We start from the raw sequence: 27045 nt of genomic DNA, 5'->3' as shown, positions 1-27045 counted from the left end.
TTTAAACAAGTCACTTTTCTTTTATGATCAATGCTATGTTGTTTCTTTGCCAAAGCAATGTATACAAAATTACTACTGTCATGCAGTAGGGCATACTATATACAGTACCTGAGTGTAATTTTTTCTTTTAGTTTTAAATTAGTATATATACTTAAAGCCTAGAAGTGTTACCGTGAATGCAAGGTGACTCCAGTCCTGTGGCATTCATGTAGGCTATAATTTTTAGTTCTTAAGTATTCATGTTAGTTGTGTTAGTCAATGTTCTACATGTTTTGCAATATTAGAAAATGCTCAAGTAACATTTATCTGTACGAACCTCTACACACACACAGTTTTTCCCAGCTGGATAAATCTGTCATACATAGTGCAAGTTGTGGTACAAGAATGAGAAGTGGAAGTCCAGAAGGTGTAAAGTGGCCACTGAGAGGCATACGCTGTGGGAAAGGTGTGGAGTGTGTAGACGTTGTGCTCTTCAGTGGCTCTGGGAGGCAACAGAACGTGGTACTCGCTTAGTGAATAAATGCTTCACAGCTACTATTTAATTTACTTTCTATGTTACATTGGCGTGTTTTTTTTTTTTTCCTGGTATTTCAACGTCACGTTAGCCACCGCTGCTGCCGTTTCAGGTGTCCAGCTTCAATTCACTGTGATATCATTTTGCCTTTATAGAAGGTGACAGATGAATTTTTGTCGAGAATATAGTTGATATGCATCTGTTTTAGGCAGATGTCAGTTCAGCATATTCTGGGTCTGTGCGTCAGTGTTTCTGTTTTTGGAGCAGTTTGTATCGCCTCCTGTGTTCTATATGTAGTATTTTCATTGAAAGAAAGATGCTCTGCAATGGCAGGGTTAGTTTATTAATCCATATAGTTGGTAAAGGAGACAAAAGGACACTGAAGTGTGGAGGGAGTGTACATGTGGGCACAGGTATCTGAGAACACACCCTAGGGAGAGTTGTGAACTTTGGAGAAAGCAGTAAAGCACCAAGCGCTGTCTTTTTGTTTCATGAGTAATATTCCAAAAAATGTTAGGCTCATTTGAATGAGTTTCTTTGTAGCTCCTGTTTGGTAATATTTACATCTGCTTCTCTGCATTGAGTTACTGTGTTAAATGGGTGCTGTGGCTCATATGTTCTTAATGCTGTTAAATTAATGTCAACGACTAGCCTTTCTGTATTTAATTTACAGTCATTATTTTTAAATGATTGCTGCAGTGTAGAAGATAACAATTAGTTAATTGACGGTGAATTGAAAGCTGTTATTTTGGTCTGTGGCTAAGCTTGCAGACCTCTCTCCTTATGCTGTGCTACACTGTAATATCATGTTCACTAATGAGAAAGTGGTGTAACAGTTAATGGATTCACTGTTGCATCCTCATGTACAGTATATTAAAGCACTTGTTAATTTCTTTTAATGCTAAATGTTTTTAAAATGTACTACAAAGCTGCTGTTAATTACAGAACATCAGACTTCTTTTTGTCCCCCCATTCAGTACTGTGGAAGCACAAAACAGCAATAAAAGGCCATCACTTGCAATAGTGTAGGTACTATACATACTATGTGAGTGTTGCAGCTATTCCGATCCAGGCTAGACAATGGGATGTGGGCACTGTGGAGGACTTACGCATTTCGAAAAGGCTTTAATACAGTCTTTTTATTCACGAGAAAACCAAAACTTTAAATCGTTTTTAATTAATCTACAGCTCTGTGTAGTATTTAATCATATACTTTCATGAAGCTAAGAGCACATACAGCCTGACATTGCAGTCAAGTTTCTCTCCAGTGCTCGATACACTAAAAAAAAAAAAAAACTAGCTGTATGACTATAAAAATGATTTGACATTTTATCTTCCTTGAGCCAGAAGATCAGGATTTGAAGCATTAAAATTCAGTAAATCCAGAGAACTTGGGTGAGATGTCTGCATTTGCTGACTTGGTTTTAATGACTGGTTACATTGAGGGCATTTTTTGTAGAATCAGGTGTGGGAGTCCCATTTTTAAAATTTAATTTGAATATGGGTCCATGTGTTTCATTTATCTCTTATCACTGGTTACATTCTGAGATATTACTACATATTTAAGACTGGCACAGAATTGTATGGCTTAGAATGAATTATTTGTCTGTAAAGTAGGCTGTGTTGTTAAATGATGAATGGTGATCATGACAGTATACCTGTGTCTTTTGAAGGAAATGACAATGTGGTTCGGAGTGGAGAGCACAGCTGGTTTTCCCTGTACTTTACCCTGTTAGTGAAGTTCCAGCTGAAAGAGGAAACTACTTTTTTCATAAAGCATTTCATGCAATTTAATAGGCCTTTGCAGGAGACTCTATGTTGACAACATTTCAGAGTTCAGATCAGTAATACCTGTGTAACTCAGCTAAAAGGGTAATGTTATCTCTGTCATTTTGAAAAATGAGGCAGATTATGAATTAACAGCATTTTAGGCAGATTTAAGTCCCAGCAGGGGTGCTGCTGTTCACCTGCAAGCATGGTACTTGAACATGTTAATTTGTCAGTGAATACATAACTAACTATAAATTGGGGAAATTGAGTAACAATGTAAGGTCTGTGATTCAGTTTGAAAGTGTGGCAGTAGGTAGCCTAGGGCTTAGATCTGCTCCCTTGTAAGGACCCAGGTTCAAATCCCACCTCCTGCAGTACTACTCTTGAACATGGAACGTATCCTACATTTCTCCCAAGTGACTTACAGCAGGGTCAGTTGCAAGTAGCTTAGAATACAAGTCTGGTATTTTAAGTTGCTTTGGAATGTCTCCTCAATGAATAAATAACTAAATAAATAATAACTAAGAGCCTAATGAACCCAGTGGTATTTTCAACCCAGGATGAGCTGCCCAGGTTCAGGTCTGTGTTGAAGGTGACTGCTGGCTGACATTAGTGTGAGAAGGGAGGGAGGGGGATAACTGTAATGTGGGGGCAATGTTTGTTGATATTTCTGTAATCCTGCAACCTAAGGGTGATGTAACATAGTATGTTTTACCCCCTGAGAGGGGAGAACCTGCAGTATTTTAAGTAAGCACTCATTCTGGATGTTCCACTTAATGGTGTTTATAACATTTGTGAATTGGTGAATAGGATGTGCACCTTCTCATGTCTTTGAAAATCATATGCTTTAGCTGCTAGATGTGTATGTGGTCTTAAAGAACAACCATTTATTCCAGAATCTGTTTTTAATGAGCTCAAACTGGAACTTGTATCTTAATCTTTATTTATTCATGGCAGCAACCTTTACCTTTGATCTCAGAAATATTCTACAGTGTAATGTTAGCCACCAATTTAATTTGTGCTCTAACGTTAAGCAAACCGTAAAAGTTCATACTTTTGTCTTGCAGGCGAAGTTAGGAGAGATGGTCCCCCCACCATCATGACACAGTTCTGATCTCTCTTGGCATGTTTTTGTTGTACAGCTGGAACTTGGGGAGGAAACGAGATCGCAGACAGTGAGACCAGCCACAGGTGTGAGTGATCTAGAGACCTGAACTGGCCTTTTCACAGCAGCAGTAATGAGGAAAGGTGTGTAACGTCCTTAAAGCTGTCATTACTGCTCTTTGCAGATGGCATCAGTCTACAGTGTTCAGGAGTGGTACCCTTTCACATTGCTGTTTAATGAATAGTTAAAAAGGAGTGGTGAAAACACTAATTTGCACATTGTTTCTCGGAGCAGGTTGCTGGCTTTCCCTGCCTGCTATATGATAATGATACATGTCTCTGAAAGTAGCTGTATTGTGTGTAATACTTGTACTTTCTGTCACTCAGTCTGTTTCAGTGGTGCTGTGTTTTATGGTAGGCATGACGCGAGCTACTGCAGTACACATTTTTCCTACAAGAACATAGCCTTTGTTTCAGGGGTGATTTGTGGCAGTTAAAGGATGTGTAGTTAACAAATGGCAGCGGCTCAAAGGAGCCTCTTCTCTGGCAGAACAGGGCTGTGCTGTCAGTCCACTATTAGCTGTTGCATTTCAGAGGGTTGCTTTGGCTAATTCCTTTGATGGCAGCAGTTAATAATGAAGAGAAATCTAATCGTCCTGAGACACAGCCTTCTGTCGTGCATCGCCCTGTGTGCATGCTGCTGTAGTCGGGCAAGGCAGTTCGGTCATGTGATTCCACACGGAAGTGGTTTTAGCTTTATTGAAAGTATTCTGCTGGCTTAGGAAGTGATCAAGATGACATCCTTTGGTTTGTGTTCTTACATGCAAAATATGTTGGTTAATTATGGTTAATGAAATTAGTTACCCCAAAGGGATAGAGATGATAAACCGATCGCTCAGTCACTCACTCACTTTTCTTAACCGCTTGTTACGGTCAGGAGTGTACCCCAGAATCACAGCACACTAAGATAGTACCAGGGTACACCCCGGGCAGGATGCTAGTCCACTGCAGGATAACCACACGCACCCACTGGCAGGCAAACATTGAGTAATTTAGTGTCACTAATCCACCTGAAACACCACGTTACTATGGGAGGAAACCCATGTGAACGTTCAAACGACATGTGGACTCAGCTGAATTCGAACCTACACCCAAGCGGCCCTGGTGCTGTGAGGCAGCAACAGTGGGTTCATTGTGCCACTGTACTGCTCAGTGATATATGATGTGACGGGAATGTGTTGAGGAGAACACTTTACTACCTACACATGTTCCTACACTACAAAGCTACACAGGTGTATTTTACTGCCATTAAGACACTTAAATGGAAGAATCCTCTCAAGTTGTTGATTTTACAGTATCCATTAATGGAAAGAAAGGAATTCTCCTAAAATGCTTCTCAAAATTTAAGATCAAAGTAAAGGCTGAAGTGTGCAGACTTCTGCAGTTAACCACCTTTTTGTTGTTTGCCCTTACCTCACAATTGCTTGGCCCACATGCTATGGGCATGATATGCAATCATTGGCAGTTTAGGGTGTTTTGCAAAGCACTAAATGCATTTTCACTGGAAGCAGCTCTAATGCGACACCCAGTGAGCTAGTGCAATGTGCAGCCACGGCAAAAGGGGGGATGCCTTTGTTTTTGTGTAATTTATTGCACTCCTGGCCCCTGCAAGGTCAGAACGGATTAAAATTTGTCCTTTGGCAGAGGTTCTCTGGTTTTCCATGGGGAGCCTACAGATGGGAGGAGAGACCAGAGGGAGCTACCAGCCGTGCGGAATGGGGGCCGCAGCCGGGCCGTGCAAGCAATACACACAGTGTGGACAGCCATACTCACGGGCTGCTGTCTCTCGAAGCCAGTTGCCACTGATGTGCAGAATATCATTGTAGTTCTGCCAGAGACTCTGGGTGTGCTCCTCTATTCAAATAGTAACTTAAAGCAAAAGATGTGCTGTGGTAGTGCACAAATCAGCGTTTCCAGAAGCTCTCCTGGGCTTCTGGAAATGCACTGTGTGTAGCAGGTTGCATAGTGCTTAGAGCTTGCTTCCGTTGGACTCTGAGGTCACAGGTTCAACCCCCCCGGCTGTAGTATTTTTGAGAAAGATGCTTTCCTTGAATTGCTCCAATAAAAAATAATTTGCTGCATAAATGGGTAGGTCACTGTAGACAGCGTAACTTTTTAAGTTGCTTTGAAGAAAAGCATCAGCTAAATAAATGTAAATGTACCACAATGGTCTGAAACATCTTTACTATTTCTTTCAAAAATATTGGCCCATGTTGTGCTCAGAGTTCTCCTACCACACACACACACACACACACACACACACACAGATGTGTGTGTGATTGGCAGTGGCACCCAGACATCCCTGCTATTCTACTCCCCAGAGACATGGATGCTCATCCCAGGCCTGCTGGGATCATTGCCTGCACAGTTCAGAAAGGAGGCCTTACACTGCATATGGCATAAACTCCTCGGGCACTACCAAATTTAGTAGGCAGGCTGCCAACTCCTTGTGGAATGCAGTTACTACTGCCCCTCAGTAACTCTGCAGTGTTACATGCCTCCTCACAGGATGCCATTATTGTAAGTGGGGTATGTGGCCGCAGCCTCGAGAGTCTCTTCGGTGAGTGTGTGCCCGGGTAACCACGGTTACATTTCACTCTTTCACACAGGCTATACATAGATATTATAACTAATGTAATTAAAGATGTCTACCGTCATCCATAATTAGTCTAAATTATTTTCACTCTTTATCAGTTTGACATATCAAGAAATAGGACATTCTCATTATTTTTCTTTAGCTGACACCTTTCTCCAAGGCAATTTATGTTTGTTTACTTTGTGTCAAAGTGAACTTTTGTCATTCTGCCTAGAGGTGAGTTATACATACAGGAGAATGAAATTCTGTTTCTCTTTGAACCTCCATGCCACACAAAAAATACGGTGCACTTTGTAAAAGAAAAAAAAAAAAAAGCTAAATACAAGAGAGGAATGCAGAAACAAGACAAGAAAGTGCAGTGCACAGGCCGGAGTCTGGCAACAACATACACAATGTATAATATACACAGGCAATGTACACAATGCTATAAGAAGATTTACATAAAAAGATAGATATAACAAATACCAAAAGGCGATACGGGACATATAATTTAACTGTAAACTAGAACAATTAAACATTAGAAACTGAAGACTAGAGACACAGGGCACTAGCTACAGAAGCAGTAATAAGTTAACTATTTTGAGTTTGGCTTTTTTTTTTTTTATTTTTAAAAAAAAAAAAAAAAAAAGCCAATCAGCTGTGTCTGGAGATTTGGATATAGATGGTCTAGGGGTTTCTGCTTTTGAGGATTCTCGCAGCGTGAGGGAAGAAGCTGTTGCACGGTCTAGAGGAGGAGGTCCGGATACTTTGGAATCTCCTTTCAGACAGCAGGGTGACAAAGAGGGATGGGCTGTGGTGGGTGGAGTCAAATGTGATGCTGATGGCTTTGGAAGTGCACTGTATGTGGTACGTGTCATGTGTGGAGGGGAGAGGGACACTGATGGTCCTTCCTGCAATGTTCCCTATCTGTTGTAGGGACTTGCAATCAGAGACCTTGCAGTTCTCATACCAGGCAGTGATGTGGGCAGTGTTGTTCTTCCCTTTTAAACTTTGTGTGTGAGCTATTTTTCTGAGGTAACAATGTTCTTATGGCTGGTTATAAACTGTCTGGACACCTGTGAAGTCACATCCACCCTTTTTAGTCTGAGATGAGTTGCTGACGATAGTGTGTTCACAGAGCTGCAATTCACAAGTGTGTCCAATAGAAGGTGCAGAAGGTACAAACTGGTAGGATCTGTTTTTTAATCCACCAATTTGTATTCCTGGCCAATTTTTCTCTTGTGATAAATGTTGAGGTTTTTTTAAAATTATTATTTATTAAATAAACAGTGAATATACGTTTTGTCAAAAGCAGATTTCTCATGTCATTGTATTACAGGTATTGGGGTGTATGCACATATTTAACCCTGTCTAAATTTTATAACACTTATGTTGCTGGGAGTTTGGTCTTGAGAAAGCATCCCTTTTAGATGAGCCCATTCAGAAATTCAAGGCTGTTGTCACCTTGTAAAGTATATCTGCAATGGTATAGTCTCCTTTCTCAGGGATGTAACAAACACTCTTGGGTATTAGCATGGTCAATGAATCATATGATACATATGTATTAGGATACACACACAACATGATACTCCTTTAGAAGTAACACCCTTTCACTCCTAGGAAGAAGTATTCCAGGCCTTGATTCCTGTGTTATCAGTGTGCATCATTGTTACAGTCCACCCAGAGCTCCATTCTGTATGCGGTGAGGAGAGTGCAAGGAATTTTTGTAAAGTACTGCGTTTCTCCACTGCACCATGTATTGGGTGCTAGTTTTCATATTCTTCTGCCTTTGAAATGTAACTCCCCAGGATATGCATCTCTTCTCAAAAAAGTGGTCATAGGAATTTCATGAGAAATTCACCTGTAATTTCCAGAGATGAGGGGATGCAAGGAGATCTGTTAGTGTATTTTAAACAGTGCATTGTACTTTTTAAAACTTGAATATAAATGTACTCTGAATTTACTTAAGTTTTTCTGTAACTCGGATTTTTGCAGATCGAGTTATAGTCTTATGCCTTGAATAAGTAAAGAATGAATGTGCATGTCTTACAGATTCAGTACACGAGAGCTAATGTTGTCATGTTTGGTTATGGTATTTTTCCAATCTGCGCTCGTGTGCTGTACGTGATACCCCCTGCTGTGCAACAGGACATTGTGCTAGTAAAACAACCGGCCATTCTTTCCTGTTGCTATAAGCGCTCTGCTTTGGATATATGAGAATTTGTACTGGAAACTTATTATGTTGATCAAAAATATTTCTGTTTGTTGTTTTGAATTTGTTTTGTTGCCTGAGTTTCTGGAGTGCAATGTTTCTTTCCTTGTTGCTGGTAAAAACTGCCTTTTTCTCTCCTCTATGAGCCTGTTGTCATGAAGACACTGAGCTGAGAATCACACCCATGGGTTGTTTTATTGCTTTAAATGTAATTTGCTGAAAAGGAGTAAAATAGTTTGTCTTTTTTTTTATCTGCGAGTGCACTTTCGCTGCGGTTCCAACAGTAGAAAGGCACAAGTTCTTACTGTATTGGTGACTCTAGAATTACAAACATGTTTACAAACACAGTTGAATACTGACCAGTTATTGAACAGTACTGTATATTGTCAGACTTTGTAACTGATTGTCTTTGAAATGCAGGTGGTACCTGTATTAACATGTCTCAGAGCTCTATGCAAATGTATATATTTTTTATATATATTATATATGTTTTTTAAAACATACAGATTTTCCATTCATTTTAAATTGTATTTTTGACACTATCTTTTCAAATCTCTGTTGTTCGAGTGAAAGTGACCTGCATTTCTACATCCAGCCCTTAGTTGGCATTAAACACTGACAGAATACATATACAATAGGACCAGATTAACTTAGTTACCTTTCACAGTGTTTTCAGCTTGTGTCTGATGTTTGAGAGTGTCTGATCAATAATAAGATGAGGAATGCTTTTAGTTAGGTCAACGGTTGGCATCAAACAAATTTTTGGAGATTGCATATTTTTATCGTTTCAAGTTGTTTTTAATTTTGATATCGTTCAAAGTTAATAAGCCTTACGCCTTTTATAGCTACATCCAAGACTTTTACGGAACCTACCAGAATAAGTACATCTCCATTATTTGTAATTGTTGAGTAGATGATAAAGTGAATGGAAAATGCCCAAACACTGGTGAATGTTGCACATGTTGTTTAAAGTTAAGTCAATAAGTGACAGTGTTCCCTGCCTTATGCCCCGTGTTGATGAGTGGTTACCAGATGTACAAAGTGAATTTAGTTAATTTCAGAATTCACTTAATGAACTGTCTTAAGTGAATTTCAAAATTCATTGTTGTTTTATCTGAAGTTTTTACAGAAAATGGCTTGTAATAAATCAAGGTATGGCTGTATTATAAAACTTTGATTGTGAAGTCGTGGTTGGATTTATGAGCAGACTTCTGGTTCCAGTTGTTTGTAAACTGAGAACCCCATGTATACAGTATTAAGAAGACCATATATTTTGAGTTGTCTAAAACAGTCCAATTGTCAAGAAAATTAACAATGAAATTAGTATTGTCAGTGCAAAGACCAACTTTTTCCTGCTATATTTTTCTGGTCATGTGTGTAAATTGCTTTCAGTAAAGTCAAAAATTGCCAGCACTGGTCAATATATTGTAAGTGAGGTTCAATTACAGTGATCTACTAGTTGCATGTCGCAGAAGTAGTTTAACATGTTCGGTTAATGAGATTTGCTAGCTTCGTTAGTACAATTATTGAATGTTCTCAGCTAACATGCCCAGTTAACCGCCCACTCAGTCAGGTTATTTGATCAACAGCTCAGTGGTTGCCAAAAAAGAACAGCCCCCAGCTTACACAGTAAGTATCCAGAAGGATTGGAAGCCCTGACTTAGTTGATTTCAGTCAAAGCACGTTTCACTGCTACTAGCGTAATCGTGTAGCCGTCTCATACTCTGGCTTACCATTTTTAAATTTTAATGCCTATTCCAGGTATCCTATTAACACTATTTTGAGTGTTCACATTGTACTGTCTCCTGAGCATCATTGTCAAAGGAAAAATATTCATGTAATTAACACTAGTCTGGAATTCCTGTCTACTATACAGAAAACTTGTCCTTGTACACATTAGCAGCACGCTGGAATCAGAGCGGCGCATTGATTATTCATGCTTGGGAAAAGTGGGCTGTCTGCTGCCATGTGCAGTGCCCATTGGAGCTCATTAATCGGCGAGAGAGCGAAGCAGGGCGAGCGAGGAGGAGTGAGGGAGCAGGCGAGTGAAAGCCCTCACAACCGGACAAGCTGGACCGGAGGGGGCTGGAGCCAGACGATAGGATTGAATTTATTTCCCTGTGTTCCTGGCACCCCCCACCCCTAGCCTGTCTCACGGTTGAGGAGGGTAACGTATGAAACCACCACGGGAGGAATTTTTTGTGTCCTGGAATAGTGAGGTCCAGTTCTTCCTTTGCTTTGGGTAATGACAATGTACTATCACAACCACGAATATTGCTGCGGCTCGGCGGAGGGATGTGAGGGCAGCGCTGGCATGGTCAGCAGTCGCCCCAGGGTTCCCCAAAGACTTCAGCATTCCCAGTCTCATCACGCTCAGCTTCAAAAGCAGCAGAGACTGCACCAACATCAGAACCAGCTTCAACTGCACCATCAGCGTCTTCAGCATCAGCACCATCTACAGAATCCGAATCCGCATCAGGCACAGCATCAGCACCAACTCCAGAATCAGAATTTGCATAAGGTACAACATCAGCACCATCTCCGTAATCAGAATTTGCATCAGGTACAGCATCAGCATCATCTCCAGCATTGGTACCAGCTTCAGAATCAGCACCACCAGCAGCTTCAGCACCAGCTTCGTCATCAGAACCGATACCACAGTCAGCATGAGAAACAGAGCCCGCGTCACTGTCAGCACCAGCACCAGTATGAGCCCTCGAACCAGCAGTCTCTTCAGAAATCCCACAGGTACTACAGCTCCTGCACCCTGCCCGCCACCTCCTCAACTCGAGGGAAGTTCTCGAATCTCCGGGACAGTGTCAAAAAGAGCCCCACAAAAAGCACAGCCAAGGTCCAAGCCAGTAGCGGCTGGTGGTCGGACAATTCGTGGGGCACTCTTTCTTTCCACAAGGTACGTCTGCTGCATGAGCACCGCTGCCATGTAGTCGGCGTGCGAGTGTGACGGAGGAATGAGCAAAGAGGAAGAACTCTTTGTTAACTAACTATGCTTTCAGAAAAAGACTGCTTAGTACATTCATATTGTTTAATACATTCGTAACAGGGGGGTGATTTAACTCAGTGAGCAGTAAACAAGTCAGATCTCTACTGTTAATGACTGAAAGTGTGTCTGTGAAGCTTAAAAGTGGGCATCTCGGGACGTTTTCAACTTTAGCTGTGTCCCAGGGATGTTGAATGAGACATACTGTAGTGGGCTTTTTCACATTGGCCAATAGTTTTGATGCCATTGCTTTATGGTTTGATGGCATGTTCTTTCATTTTGACACAGATGAAATGTGGTTCTTTTAAAAGGTTTCTTTCTCCTATTTAGACTTTTGTTAAGTTGGTGCCTTACATCTAATTGTCTAATCGCCATGTTCTTATGAACATGGGCTGTGGCCTTCAGTGTGTAGTATGCAGACGCGTCACTCAAACTTCTGCGTTATATTTGTGTTTCGTGTTGGTCTTTACCCGGCTTTTGTTTTTAGTTTCAAGGCACTGATAGAGGTGTCAGCTGTAGTGAAACACAAGCTTCTGATCAATTGTCACTGAGCTGTTCTATTCTGATACCCCTCCCCCCCATTTGTGCTTTCTATGGGAACCCCCTCTGCTGGTAGTATGCTAGGAGTACTGCAAAAGTAGCATGTGGCTGTCTTTACCAGTGACATATACTCTTGTGGACATACGTAAAAGTGCACCTAGCTAGTGACGATGGACATGTGTGGTAGACTGTGCTGGAGCAGGCAGGAATGTTAAGGGGCTGAGGACGCCGGTGTAGACTTCACAGTGAAAATGTGACGTGAGTGTAGGTTTGGCCATCAAGGGACTGGGTGAGGACACACACGTGATGTCCTGACTAGTACAGTGTTAAACCCAGAGGATGGTTTTCTGAGCTAGATCGAGCACTGTGAAAACACTCACCCTTCTCTGCATCCAAGGATCTCCTGTGCTGGTCTGGGTTCTCACTGGAGCCTTCCTTTGCAGAGTGCAGGGCCAAGTGCAATGCATTTGAGAATGGGTGGAATACATCAATATGGGGTTTTTCCAATTCATACAAGATGTGTACTGTTTCGAGTATGAGTGTTTTGTCCTCCTGCCTTATAAATCCATCTCTTCATGTATTCCAGGCACACACAAGTATTTGTCATGGTACTCAGTGTTCTTCCTTTGAACAGGGATTTGCCCAAGCCACTTTCACACACAATCAGTTGCTCTTTTATCAGACTCCAGGAGCTGAGAGCTCCAGAAGCTGGTTTTGCTGTGAGGAAGAGGTGGCTGGGATTGTCTCCCCTGTGCCCACATGCAATGGCAATGGTGAGGCAGGCAGGCAGGCAGGCAGGCAAACAGCCTTTTCCTCCGTGTGTGTTGTGTTGTCTGTTGAAGCCTACAGAGGGAAAATACATGTGAGGATTACAGCTGAGAATATATGTTTGCATTCACATAACACCTGAAATTGTGTGAAAGAGCAAGAACAAAGTTGTCATCATAAGGTATGAAAACGCTTAAGCTAGAATTGTAGCGATGACTGCAGGTTAAGGTGTCTTAGCTTGAATGGCTCCGGTATGTTGCTGTTGCAAATAACTGTAAATACTTTTACATGAGAGTGCAGGCTAATCAGAAATTAATATTTTATAATATGCTATTTCTGAGTCATTCAACAAAGGTAACCTTCAAATTGCTAGCATAGAGTATCTGTTGGGACAGCTGGTAGCATAGTGGTTAGCGCTATTGCCTTTGGACCCACAGGTTCAAGTCTTACCTCCTGCTGTAGTACTCTTGAGCATGGTACTCACTGTAAAATTACCCAGCTGTATAAATGGCTAAATAATTGTAAGTATCTTAACATAGTAAGTTGCTTTGGGAAAAAGTGTCAGCTAAAAGAATTGTGTTGTTCTTCTGGGATCCAGTTTTGATAATGGAAACCTGTTGGGTTCCTCCCTTCAGCTTGTGTGTTTAATTGTTAAAGCCACAGACGGAACTGAGCCAGCTGTGCCACAAACATGCCAGAATGAACTTCTAGGGAACCTGGCAGACTCAAAACACTTTTCCACACATCACTCTTTGAACTCATCCAAATGAAGGTCTATGGTTTAATATTTAACCTCTTGTGTGGCTACTCTTCCTGTACCCCTGAGATGGGAAAATATTTTCTTTGTCCGTTTGACTATCACTCTCTGCTTCCATTGTTCGTCATTGTGTCAGTGTGGGATCTACACTTCTGAAGTAGGAGCTCCTAGTCTGGCTGTGATCTCTGAGGTCTCTCGTGACATTGAATGACGAATGTGTTGACCTGCCACCCTCCAGACACAGGGTGAGCCAAAGTAATGGACAACAATATCCGTTTTGCCAAAACCTCTTAGAAAGAGGCAGCAGTTTCAGAATTATATTTCCTTGCCTTGGTGTACTCATATTTTGCTTTTGCTGTTGAGAACACAGTTCTTCTCACCTACTGTCATTTGTTTATTATACAAGCACTATAGCTTTCTTCCTACGTGGATCTGCGTTTTTTTTTTTTTTTTTTTTTTTGCAGTCAAGAAATATTCCATGCTTCTTTTATAGTGAGCTCACATAGCATTAAAAACTAATTTGTAATACTTTGGGGAAATATACTTTTACTCTGTTGTCCTGTCTTGTTCATATGTTTCTGCTGCTCGAAATATAATGTATGGGTTAGTCTCCTCACTTTCCCGTCAGCATCCCCCTCATCCTCTGTCATTATTAGGAAGGTTTTCCCAATCATTCTGAACATGGTCTCCACCTCACCCAGCCACCATGCAGACACATGCATGCATACATGCATAAACACACTGACTGTTGATAACATGCCATAACTGTCATCTGTGTTTGTGTTTTTTGCTCACTTCCTGACCTGTGACCCCTGCCATTGTTTAGCAGACAGATGCTGTCCCTCCGTCCACTCCTATAATCCCCGTGATCCCTATCTCGCCAGTCCCAGCCGAGACCACCATCACGCCTGCCTCACAGGTCTTTTTTTTTTTTTTTTTTTTTCCTTTTTCATTTTCTTTGGTCATTCATCCTCCCCAACCCCTCTTCTGGCTCTGTTTTGGTAGAGTTATGATGAGACAGAGTTTTGCTTTTAATGCCCATGTTTTCTTAGTTTAAAACGGTGAAAGTCCAATGAAACATAAGGGTCCCAGGGCAGATTTATGTGAGAATTTGATAGCATTCATGCTTCAGCATTGTACACCCTGCAGTGAGGTATGGTGTGTACGTAGGCTTATTGTCATGTTAATTTTTGCTGTTTTCTTGAAACTGTGTAATTTATGTGAGCATATTTTATTTCATATATTTTGTAACACCTTTATTTAAAATGGGGAAAGCAGCTTTTACTTATTGTATGGAAGCAGTGCTTTTTAACTTGCTAACACCTATTTTGCCATTGTCTAATTAATGTTGTCTTAATAGAAATATGTTAATGAATGTTCTGTTTGATATGTTAATGACTGTTATTCGTTTGTCTTTCCAAGGCTAACCCACCGCCTGTAGTGGTGAACACGGACATTTTTGACACACCTCCATACGTAAGTTACTATATTATATTGTTGCCTTCGTTGTTCAAATTTTGCGATTAAATGAAATTTCATTTTAATGAGCCGTCTTTACTAATTCAAAGTCAAATAAAATATTTGAGGCAGCTGGTGGTGTAGTGATTAGAGCTGCCATCTTGCAGACAAAGGACCCAGATTTGAATTGCTACAGTACCCTTGAGCAAAGTATTTACTCTGGATTGCTCCAGGAAAAATTTTGCATCTGTATAGTAAATCGGAAAGTAATTGTATGTAGCTTTAGAGAAAAGCATCAGCTTAATAATAAAATGAGTGAAATGAAATTTAGATGCATATTATCGTAATGACTATGACATAAATGTTGTGAACATTCTTTATTATAATAGAATAATGTTTGTCTAAAAATGCTAAATGGTTTAATACATTAATAAGTGTAGGCCATTGCATTTGCTGAAATGTTTACTTTTTTATTGCTGGAGGAAGTACCTCAGACCTTGTTGTTAACATTTTACGTAAGCAAGTTTTTCAAAGATTACATAGTTTATTAATTTCCACTTCCACTACTGGTGTGTGGGCTCGGCCTCTTTGAGCCTCCTGTCAACAGTCTGCGGGGTGGCAGGCATTTGAGTGGTTGGGGGTTGGGTGTCGGGTGTCAGGTGCCAGGTTGTGTCCGGGCCTCTGCGGAGCTGGCCGTGGTGCTGAAGGACTGTGCTAACTGGTGTACTAACTGTAGTCCATTTCTCAAACAGAAGTACTGCTGCTGCATTCCCCCAAAGGGCTCATTTACTGCTCACTGTGGTTTGTCCTCACACAGTGGTCTCAATAAAGGAGCAAGGGCTGTGTGCTAATAAGACCGCAGCATGGATCCACAAGGGCACGCACAAATGAGACTGCAGCACAGATCGATGGGCAGCTGCGTGATTGGCATTTAAATGTAGCAGCAGAATGGCCCTTCACCCTGCCTATCTTAATACTGTATGAGCTCACAGTCTTCTGGGGGCCTGTCACATTCGGCCCAAGTTTTATCTGATACAGCCAGCGCTTATTAACCATCATGCTGAAATATTAGTTACAGTGCACAGGCTCTTTGGGGTCAATTATTAATAGTCATTACTGGGCCATTGTTGCCCAGTGACACAGGGAGGCTTTATTCAGCTGACATATTAACGTCTTCATGCGCAGTACTGAAAACATGTATTCATATGTCATATATTTAAAAATAAAAATACACAGGAAAACATTTTGAAAGGTTTATACTTATCGAGGAGAAGCCTACCAAATATAAAGCTTTCAAAAATGAAATTATTAGCTGTCATTCTGTATGGTAAGCACATTACTAGTTTTTGGATTAAAAGATTTTTACAGTTTAATACAGTTAAAGACTGCAATGTATTTGAATAGATGAAAGTATCAGTCTAAGTGTATGACTGTTAAAAGTGTGATTTCATTTGTTTCCTTCTTAATGCAATTCTCAGGGTTTTTCTGTAAATGATTGTATGACTGCTTTTAATAGTCTGTTGTTCAGTGATAGATGGGATTCTCGGTAACTGCAAGAAGAAACTGCACATGTATAATAGTGTTAAATATTGTATAGAATAGATTCAGAAATATTTAATACTCTAAATCAGTCATTACAGTGTTGTGAGGGTGTACAAGCAATATATACATTTAATGTGTAGAAATGATTAAACTTGTGTTTATGTTGTTTGTTGACTCTTGTTGTTTTCAGTTCCAGTGCACAGTGAAATCCAAGAGTTGCCGATATAAACTGATATGGAAAAATGTTTTGCTTCTGACCATTGGTCGCAATCTTTCTTTGACTGATTTCATTTGGCACTGAAGGGCTGTCACAACACTGTTTCTGCTGTAGGGGGTGCTCTCAGAAACTCTCTATTCATTGTGGGGTATTCGGTCTTGCTGGTGCCCGCATCCATCGTTGCCACTTCCTGAGGAAATACTGCACTAGTTTGCAGGCATTACTGACTATTTAGTTGTGTGTGGAAGAAGTGTACAAAGGAAACATATCAATTGTAAATACAAGCATGACCCCATGATACTGATATGTTTTTAGAAATCTTCTTGTTAATCGTCTTAGTACTTTAGTTTGCCATTTCACACTACCCCTAGCATCACTTCATTTTCCGGATTTGTTTTCATATGCTGGATACTGCAAAACATTTAGCTCCTTGAAAAATGATGTGTTCTCTGTTCATCTCTTGCCTTTAGACCAAAAAAAAGTAATTTATTCTGAATGTTTTGCCCTTTGTTTTGACACACATCTGTGAAGTCACCTCGTGAAGTACCTGTGCACAACAGTTTTTTTTCCACCTTTCCAGCTGCTCAAATTGCATGAGGTTATACTTTCTGTGGGTAAAGTCTGGAAGAAAACTGAGGAAAAAATGGATTTTCAAATGTGAAAAACACTTCCGAACAAATGGCATGCCAACTGAGCTAGTGATCCTACGTCCCTTGTCATGATCACTCATGACACTCAGATTCCCCCTCAGCATCTTGGTCTTTATCATTTCACCCATGTTCTGTCATATGTTAATATCTCTCTTCAGTGTTTTTTTTTACATGAAAGTTATATATTAAGTTATATATCATATCATTATCATTATAAATATCCTGTGGTTTACCATTATATTTAGTTATGTTGCTTTGTGTAAACACAAGTAAAAGGTAGCATGTTCCATAAAATTTGTGTGGCAAACAAGTGACCAGCAATTTTTATCTTTATGCACTGTGTCAGTTCCCACAAGTTCATACTCCACTGTAATGTCAAATATTGGTACAGCTGGGCAGTTCAGGCAACCATTTAATCTCTCTTTAAGAAGCCATTTAATCTCCAATGAGTAATGAAAAATTTTGCATTAAACTCCAGTATTAATATTATAAGGGATACATCCATATAAAATATTTAGTAAAAATGTGGAGTTATTGACTAGTTATTAGTGATATATATTTTTTTATTATAGTTCTGATACAAGTTTTTTCTTTATTCACAATTAAGGCATAAAATGGGTCATGATTTTTTTTCCTTTCACTTTTGAGCAGTTCCTAAAGCCCTTGGAACTAATCAGAAAACATGAACAGATCAAATTCATAAATTAGATAGTCTGCAACAACTTCTACTTAAATGTGTTGTTTTTTGTTTTCTGGTCTCTTTGACATCTTCATAAATATCTGTCTTAATCAAGAATGATGAAATTAAGCTGGTTTTTGATTTCATTAGAAATACAGCTATTTTCTTGTGACTCTAGCCTTGACTGCATTTTTCCTTTCCTACATCAAATTCTGTGTGCACAGTTAAATGTTCATTTTAAAGCATTTCTGTCTGCAGAAGTACACTTTACTTACAAGGCCTTACTTTAATTTGAGTCAAAATTGGAGCAGCTTTCTCTCGCAGTTTGGAAATTTAACATGGACCGTGTGTCTGGAGGATTAATTCACTGTTATAAAACAGATGGTACACAGCGTAGCAGCCGTTTCATTTTGTACCTTTTTTGGGCGTTATTGAATTTTCTTGTCTGTGTTATAGCACTTCCCTTTTTTCAGAAAGTGGTGATTAATGTTCACTGGAGGCATTTTAGATGTTTTATATTTTTTAGAGACATACAGGAAAATGGTTAAAGAAAATGCGCACATCAGTTCAGACTAGAACTTGTAACACTTGCTGAAGTTGGTTAAAGTAACTTACTGTTACTGTTCAAATGTCAGTCATGTGTTCAGTTTACTGTGCTTAAAAATCGTGAAAACGCTTAATTTAAAAAGATAAATACTGAATTTTCAGTTTAGTGTTGTTTTATGCAAATATGAACATTTGACATTGCTGAGGACAATAATATGACAATATGAAAATGTAGAGAAGTGTCAGTTTTTATTATTTATTATAAAAAAAATCGTAGGAGGGTATTAGGATTTGTCTATCCTGTGTTTTCTGCACCTACTTGAACGATGAACCTCGGTGCAGTAAGTGGTAGGTAACAAACTAGATTTACTTGAGTCATATGTCTGCAGCTATGTCTCTTTCTATTAATGTAATGCATAAATTGTACTTTTGCTGAGATGTACATCGCTTTGGAAAAAATTGTCTGCTAAATGAATAAATGTAAATGTATTATAATAAAATCATAATGCTGTATATATTCACATTTTTGAACAAAATTAGATAATTTGGTAATGCAAGTGGATAAATGAGATTATTGGTAGAAATGAAGATTGCACCTGGCAGTCAGCACATTCATTGGCTGTTTAGCTCTTCATTAGGGCGGGTACTTCTGCCTACTTCTACAGTCATGACAGTTACTGAAGATTAAAGGCGGCTTAGCAAAAATTATACACAAAACCAAAGAAATAGAGCATAAGTGAAACATTATATGTGGGGAAAAACAGAATTTCTTTTTAACAGGATACTAGATCACTAGATCCTGCTCAGTCATGAAGTTGTATTATGCGGAACTTACTTGACTGACACTATTATACAGTATCTACAGATTTTTTTTTTTTTTTTTTTCTTGTGCCCAACCTTACAGTTCAGGACAATGTAGCTATCTCATTAGTACTAAGTGATGCTGGCTTCTCAAGGATACGAATGGTGTGGTATATAGGGCCACCAGTCCATTGCTGCCAACCTGGTGGAAGTGGAAGCGGTGTTAGAGGGTCTGGAAAAGGAGGCCAAAAGCATGGTTGATGGGTGGTCTTTGTTACTCATGGCCTGGGGCTTCCATTTTAAGTAGAAAGGTCATTGATGTAATGTGTGTGATGCAGCTTGGAATTGCAGTGTGTGGGGGTGGAAGTTGTTGGGGGGCTAAGAATGAGTGCATGGCTCCTGGTGCCGCATTTGAGACACCCTCACTGATGTCTGAAATCACTGTGTTCATTTTACTAGGAAAATTTTGATGGAATTATGTTGGATGGGTTTGGGGAGAAAAAAGTCAATCTAATGAGAATTATCTAAGCAGTCACATTTGCTGCAGTCAAAGACAACATTTTGGATATGGACTATAGAAGCTCAAAATAACATCTTTATTTGAAAGTAAACCCATATAGGTAGCTTTACATGGTAACCTGTTCATAATTAAACTGTTCAGTAGTTAAGTGTTAAGGTCCTGGATTATTATTTATTCATATTAGTAGTAGTAGTAGTAGTAGTAGTAGTAGTAGTAGCAGCAGCAGCAGCAGCAGCAGCGGCGGTGGTGGTGGTGTGGTAATACACTTCCTGAACTGGAATTGGGCTTCCAGTGCATTTATAACAAGCGTGGTGATGGGAGCCAGTGAGGGTGGCACACAGGGATTCATCCTTGCTGAGAGAAATGAATATACTAAAGATGACAACCACATGTAATCCCTTTAGAGCAGGAGGACTAGTTTGTAGTCTCCCGTATTAGAGTGAACCTGATGTAGTTCATTCAATTTTCACAGCGGAATGGACACAGAATAAATAAGATGGTATGTGAACAAAATGAAGCCCTTAGGTATTGCTTTTCTGTGTATCACAGTGTTGCTCCATTGTCTTCATCACCACACAGTTGAATAGGTATGTAACGTACAGTCCATCATGCTTAGTTCATTTCTTGCGAAGCCATATCACATTAAAACATTATTGGGTTTATAGAAAAAGAGAAATGAGTTAAATTGTTTAGATGCGGTGTGATCAGTTAGACGGTCAAATACTTCCATAACCTTCCGAATAAATCTTCTTTTGGGTGTTTGAGTTGTTATTGTTATTCCTTTGGATCCACTGTGTATGAATGAAGTCACTCTTGACAAATGTTCTGAGACTCATTGAAATCCACATGTTGCTCATGCCTCCTGTCTTCCCTTTCAGGTGAATGGAACGGAAGCAGACTACGAATATGAGGAAATAACACTTGAGCGCGTAAGAGTACTATAATTTACTCCTGTTTATCAGCTGTAATGAGATTAATGGGGAATTATGTCGGCATGATGGATAATGTTGTCTGAATAGCTTTGGGGCTCAATTTAGCCCCGGTGCTATCTACAAAAAGTCGCATGTGTCACCGTGCATTCCCTTAGGTTGGGTACTTTTCCTCATGCTCTACACACTGCCCTAGTGACAGTGAATGTGTGAAAGACTGAAATCTTATCTGATAGTAGATATGTTGATAGATGAGGAGAAAATACTCACTCTCAAGGAAAGTGCACTTAGACTGTAACAGCACACGTAGAACAAGTAGTAAATGTAAAAATACATATGATTCTGAGGATAAGCCTTGGGTTGGTGACTGATGTATGAGGGTATGGGCTGTCTGTGAAGGACAATCTCAGGAAATGCAAACAACATTCAGAGTACTCTTCACTTTAAATTATACAGAAAACACTAAATATAAATTAAGCCAGTTTTAATGTGTTTAAGTCTAATAATTTTAGTCTATGTATTGTAAACTGACATGGCAAGTTAGATGTAATTGATTTTGAGGACATTTGTATTTCACTCTTTTTTACGGACTGATTATTGATATCTCAGTTATACCAGGTGTCTGACTGGCCCAAGTACCTCATGAGATGTTTCTGAGCGCTGTGTGCCGCCATAGTAGCACTGCAGACCTGTCAGTCCTCCACTGGAAGTTTGATTGCTGTGTGTTTCCCAACCGAACAAATAAACTGCATTGGACTCTATTTAACATTCATGTATTTTGTACATGGAAATAGATGGTCTCATCACCTTTGTATGAAAAAGAAAGAATAAAGGTCTTCTGCCAGTGCAGTATATGTAGCATAGCTTTCACAGGGCAGACTTTGGCCAAGATAGTCTTCTTAGCCAGATTACCAGTGGCAGAGTAGTTGTCACTGAGCGCTCCTGTGTGTATGATGTCAGTGGGCTGCTGTGTCTGTAACTGCCAAAGTCTCTGAAGACTCGCTGTCTGAGATATGAGGCCTCCCCTAAATGTACACAGCTTATTCGTCATTAGAACACACAGAGAGCCATAATATTCTTTACTTGGATATTCATCAAAATTTGCAAATAGTTCTTTCTCAGTTTATGGAAAAGCAGAAGATTTTCTTTGTTGCTTTCAAGTTCAAGGTTTGTCATAAATACAAGTACCATGTACAAAGTACTATGAAATTCTTTCTTGAGTGCTTCTCCACAGACTATAAACAACACAATATATAGTAATACACAAAAAAACAATAAACACTTTCTTTTTACTATTCACATTTTTGTCAGATTATGGTAAAAGTTACCTCTTTCTCCAAAATCAGGGAAAGCAGATAAAGGCAACACCCAAAAGTAACTGAATACATCGTGACAGTCCTGTATAGCTGTTTTACACACTTTGGAATTTTAATTAAACTTGTGTATATAGTGTGAGCATGCATATCTATTTATGCGAATAAAATAATCCAGGAATAGTTATGGCATGGAGCTTTTACATGAAAATCTCATGCATGCAAGGGTTCCTGTAATTAGATCTGCCTTGGATCAAAAACAGTCCCATCTTCTACTTTCTCAAATTTTTTTTCACACTTGATCTCATTGGCATAACTGCAGTATGCATGATTGTAAAAGTAATTAAGGCAGTTTGGGTATGTGGATGTTGCCCACTCAGCACTCCATTAGAGCTGAGTGCACCTACTGAATAAGAAAGTGAGAGATTTGGTGACACTTTTGCATACTGAACAGTGTGAGACGGTGAAGGGTGGCAGTGAGCCTGCTTTTGTGTTTTACCGCATTGCTGCATTGTACAGGCCTGTGGGCACCTCACGTCCCCATATTGTCTCAGGAAGCATTCATTAAAAAGCTCTTCTTATTTACTGGTGCTGAGAGGTTCATTCAGATTTTTTCCCAAAACAATAGTCTTTGAAAGGGCCCAACACACTTTTGCATCTTGTCTGTAGTTTTATGCTTGCTAAGCAAAACAGCAGTGTTTGTGCAGTTATACAGTTAACCAAGATGTTTTGCATATTGTTGGAGCAAGTCTTGCTCTGTGAGAGGTGCTTCAGGGCATTCTCTCTGTTCTGCTGTGACCTTGTTTGGCTACACACTCTCCGGTGCGCATTGTTAACATCGCTTTGGCAAACAATGCTCTTCTGCAGGCTACAGCCAAGCACGCCTCGAACCATGCAGGCGCTCTCCTCGTAAGGAGTGGGACTCCTGCTTAATGGAGTTGCACTACTCTTCTGTTCTGCCCACAAGCACTCAAATGGAGAGCGCACAGGATATTTGTGTGTACTTTGTGTAGGCTGGTTGACTGGTTGCTGTTTGTGCTTAAGTGTGAGTAATTAGTTGAGTTGAGGGGGAAGTTGTGCATTATAGTATAATATGCACCCTGCAATCTGATTTCATTGTCAGTTGTCTTAGAGCTACTTACATGTATTAACCAAACTAAAGTCAAAAGTAACTATTTCTTTCAAGCTGATCTCGCGCACACACACACGCGCACACACATTTTCTGAACCGCTTGTCCCATTCGGGGTCGCGGGGAGCCAGAGCCTAACCTGGCAACACAGGGCGTAAGGCTGGAGGGGGGAGGGGACACACCCAGGACAGGATGCCAGTCTGTTGCAAGGTACCCCAAGCGGGACTCGAACCCCAGACCCACCGGAGAGCAGGACCCGGTCCAACCCACAGCGCCACCAAGCTTATCACATAATGTCATAATAGTAATAATATAATAATATGCCCTGCAGTTGATGAAGACTTTTTCTTGTGGATAAAAGAAGGCTGTTTATCACACCCAGGAGCTATTTAGTGTTTTCCTTTTGTAGTTAGAGATGTCCAGAGGTGTTGCTTCCTTTCTGGAGCTTTCCTGTTTATTTTTAATTACATCAGAATTGGCAACATCCTTGTAATCCTTATCCTTTGCACGGCAGAATGCTGTGTATTTACATGTAATGTAAGGACCTGTTGACAGCACAGATGTTAGACTTCATGATCTCTTTGAAATACTGTTTTTTTTTTTGTGTCAACTTTTTGCTTACAGGGCAATTCAGGCCTGGGTTTCAGCATTGCAGGTGGTACAGACAATCCCCACATTGGTGATGATCCCAGCATCTTCATAACAAAAATCATCCCAGGTGGTGCGGCTGCTCAGGACGGCCGTCTCCGGTAAATATCAGTGCTCAGTGTGTAGTCCGCAGCTTGCCCAGAACTTTACCTCGTATGTCATTATTTTCACCCTAGACTGCTTCTAAGTCACGTCACATTTTTGCTTGCACTGAGCTGTTTTCTACCTGCCACAAGAGTTCATAAATGCAGGAGTGTTATTGCTTTGTACACTTCCTACTTCTTCATCACAATACATTCCAACCATATAACTAGAAGTATCTCCTCTAGTGTGTAATTTGTTAATAAGTAATGGTCCAATTGGAATAATGCTCAGAGTTACACAACGGAAATACGGGAGTTCCAGGTCTGTGACATTGATATGATTAAAAAAGTCTTGAACTGTTTACAGACCTGTCAGATCTGTTTACACCATAAGGTATAACACAAAAAGCTGAGGTCGGCTGAGTGTCATTACTTTTGGCTGGTCTGGTGCTAAGTGTCACTGCCAGTCAATATCCAAAGCTGTAAATACGTTTTATTATCTTACACACCAAGGAGATGACATAAAAACCATACTGGTGTCATTTTTTTCTTCTCTTAGGCTCCATTCATACACTTCTAGAAAATACAAAAAGATCTGATCAGATTTAATGACAAAAATCTACAGAAATTATTCTTCACAGTGCTGTAGTTGAAACAGCATACCAAAGTTTTAAGTGTGTTAGATTTTTACAGTTGAGAAATATATTAATTTTTGTTATGTATCTAATCATTAACATATCCAATTATTTTCCATCTGTACTGGTTATTTTAATAATTTGATAACTAAGGTAAGTGTATTTATGTAAATTTTAGTACACTGCAGGTAGCTACATTATGGTACCACAGTTAGGTGTAGTAATAGCAGGAGGCAACAACTAAAGTGTCTTCGTATAGAAAACATATACCTTTCTGTATTATAAAATATATGTATTCACTGTGCTGTTATCTTTAGAAACAATTTTATTATCAGAATATACGGTGTATTGAAATAACTGTTAATTGCTTAATATAAAAAAAAATTATTGTAATTTGACCGAGTTAAAATGCATCCATCTGTGAGTCTAGTGGGGTATCTGAAGTAAAAGTGTTATGTTGCAAGACATGGTTACATACAGTCACTTTTGTGTAATGTGTACAAAACAATGTATGCTGGTGTGTAGTATAGCAGGACTATCTGCATTGTTATTGTGATATTGATATATTTTGTCTACCCTTGTTTTTCTTTTTCATTAATAAAAATACTCCTTTGCTCTTCTTGGCACTCTTAGAAAGAATTTGGCAAGGGCTCAAAATGTAGGAAAAAGCCACTTATGGTCCTAGTACTGACAGTGGATGCTGGAGAGGAATTCAGTACAGATGGTTCACTTTTCAGTCAGTAGTTTGGATTCCAGAAATGGTTTTATGTTTAAAGACTTCAAAGTGGCTCCAGATGTTTTCTTTTCTACTGTTCAGTATTAAGGAACAAGCGTACTATGTAGTTGATGTGAGCTAGAAGCTTGTTTTAACTGAATATGCTTCTGTCTCCAGTAAGAGCTACGCACCTTCGAGCACAGCACTGTGGTACTCTGGTATGGTGTTCAAGCTGCTCATCGCAGGTGTTCAGTAAATTGAGTTTTGTGAACCTGTGTTGTCACCCCTTGGAATCCCGTTGCGTTCTGGCATTCTGGCTTCTAGTCTATATTTACCAGACTAACTATCGGATTAAGTGATGTTGCAAAATGGTACATTAGTGTTTCTGGTGTGCACTCATTCTTAAATATATAGAAGAGCAGCAATTAAAATCCCCACCATGGAGGTTGTTTTAGAAAATGAGAGTAATTGGTGTGAAAATCTGGCCTGATCTGACTCCACACCCATCCAGAGTCAATGACTGCATCCTGAGAGTGAATGATGTGGATGTGCGGGACGTCACACACAGCAAGGCGGTAGAGGCGCTAAAAGAAGCTGGCTGTGTTGTACGGCTCTACGTCAGAAGGAGAAAACACGTCACCGAGAAGATTGTGGATATAAAACTTGTGAAGGGCCCCAAAGGTAAGGCCTCGTCTCCAGCAGGAGAGCAGCAGCTTCTGCTTGTATACCACGATCCACTTCACTTGGCACTCTGCCTCTGAAAGTCTATACCCATGACATTGCACTAGTTACATATTTGCATAGGTAACATATCTTCACCTGCCACAAAATGTCATCGTCGTATGAGGTTTGGAAATGTGTTTGTGAGAAGAGAAATTAGACGGTCATCATTCACACAAATTCAAGAATTCAATCTTTTTAAACAGTTTTTACCCAAAATTTCTACCTTCCTTAAAGCTGTTTCGTTGACAAAAAATATTAAATAAAGCATGAAAAACAACTGATGTACTGTGTGTGTATTGATAGTGTATTGTTTAAGAAGTCTGAGAAATAAATGATATAAAAAGGTTAGATCCCCCCCCCCCCCCCCCCCCCCCCCCCCCCCTTCTCTTGGAGTGTCCTAGTGTTGTGTACTCACTGGGATGGAAAGGACAGTGTAATCCAGTGGACACAGGTGGTACGGCCCAGGATGGGGGATAGTACAGAGGAGCGTTGATGTTCCCACAGTAACATTCAGCTTTCTGTTTGTGGAAAAGCCTGGAAACAGTGTTTTGTACATGGGCTTTCTTTACCTCCCTTCCATCCTATGCTGTAGCAGTGAGAGAAGACAGGCCCCTGTACTCCCAGTTTACTTGGCTATTCATGGGGTACAAACATGTCTTCTCCTGCATGGACGCAGGTGTTAATTAGTCGCAACTCATTTGCAAAGATGCTCTTAATGAAATTTAAGTGCATCTGATTCCTCTCTTGCTTTGTCTCCTGTTGCCAGGTCTCGGTTTCAGCATAGCAGGCGGTGTAGGAAATCAACACATCCCAGGAGACAACAGCATCTACGTCACCAAAATCATCGAAGGTGGAACAGCACACAAGGATGGGAAGCTACAAATAGGGGACAAACTCTTAGCTGTGAGTATATGTCTTTTTTTTTGAAATACACTTCTGTTTTATGCAATTATTAACACACTGATATTCATACCATATAATACCCATAGTGCAAAGTGATTGCAGTACACAATGAAAATCAGAAGCTAAATTCCCCATTAATGAGCTGCTATTGTAGTACACTGTTGTGATATTGCTATATCAGATGGACTTACTGTTATTTGATTTTTGCCAAATTAGCATTTGCATAGTAACTAAGTAGTTTAGAGGACGTTAACA

General features: G+C 39.9%; 1 protein-coding gene across 21 annotated transcripts in view; it reads left to right on the top strand.

Moving 5' to 3' along the window:
* LOC108939922 (discs large homolog 1-like protein) overlaps nucleotides 1-27045 on the top strand; it is a 160886-nt gene that overhangs the window by 86093 nt on the left and 47748 nt on the right. For 11 of the 21 annotated variants that reach the window (XM_029249451.1, XM_029249449.1, XM_029249469.1 and 8 more), the window contains 6 exons: nucleotides 14125-14217; nucleotides 14721-14774; nucleotides 20590-20640; nucleotides 23708-23832; nucleotides 25676-25845; nucleotides 26654-26790. In XM_029249451.1, coding sequence (XP_029105284.1) covers nucleotides 14125-14217; nucleotides 14721-14774; nucleotides 20590-20640; nucleotides 23708-23832; nucleotides 25676-25845; nucleotides 26654-26790 — 630 coding nt within the window. Of the gene's footprint in view, nucleotides 1-10273; nucleotides 11147-14124; nucleotides 14218-14720; nucleotides 14775-20589; nucleotides 20641-23707; nucleotides 23833-25675; nucleotides 25846-26653; nucleotides 26791-27045 lie in introns of those variants that run through there. The other 10 variants (XM_018761614.2, XM_018761640.2, XM_018761631.2 and 7 more) reach the window with 2 other exon arrangements.

The sequence above is a fragment of the Scleropages formosus genome, chromosome 2, assembly GCF_900964775.1.
Source record: "Scleropages formosus chromosome 2, fSclFor1.1, whole genome shotgun sequence".
In the NCBI taxonomy this organism is placed as follows: domain Eukaryota; kingdom Metazoa; phylum Chordata; class Actinopteri; order Osteoglossiformes; family Osteoglossidae; genus Scleropages; species Scleropages formosus.
This window is presented reverse-complemented; position numbering and strand designations above follow the sequence as displayed.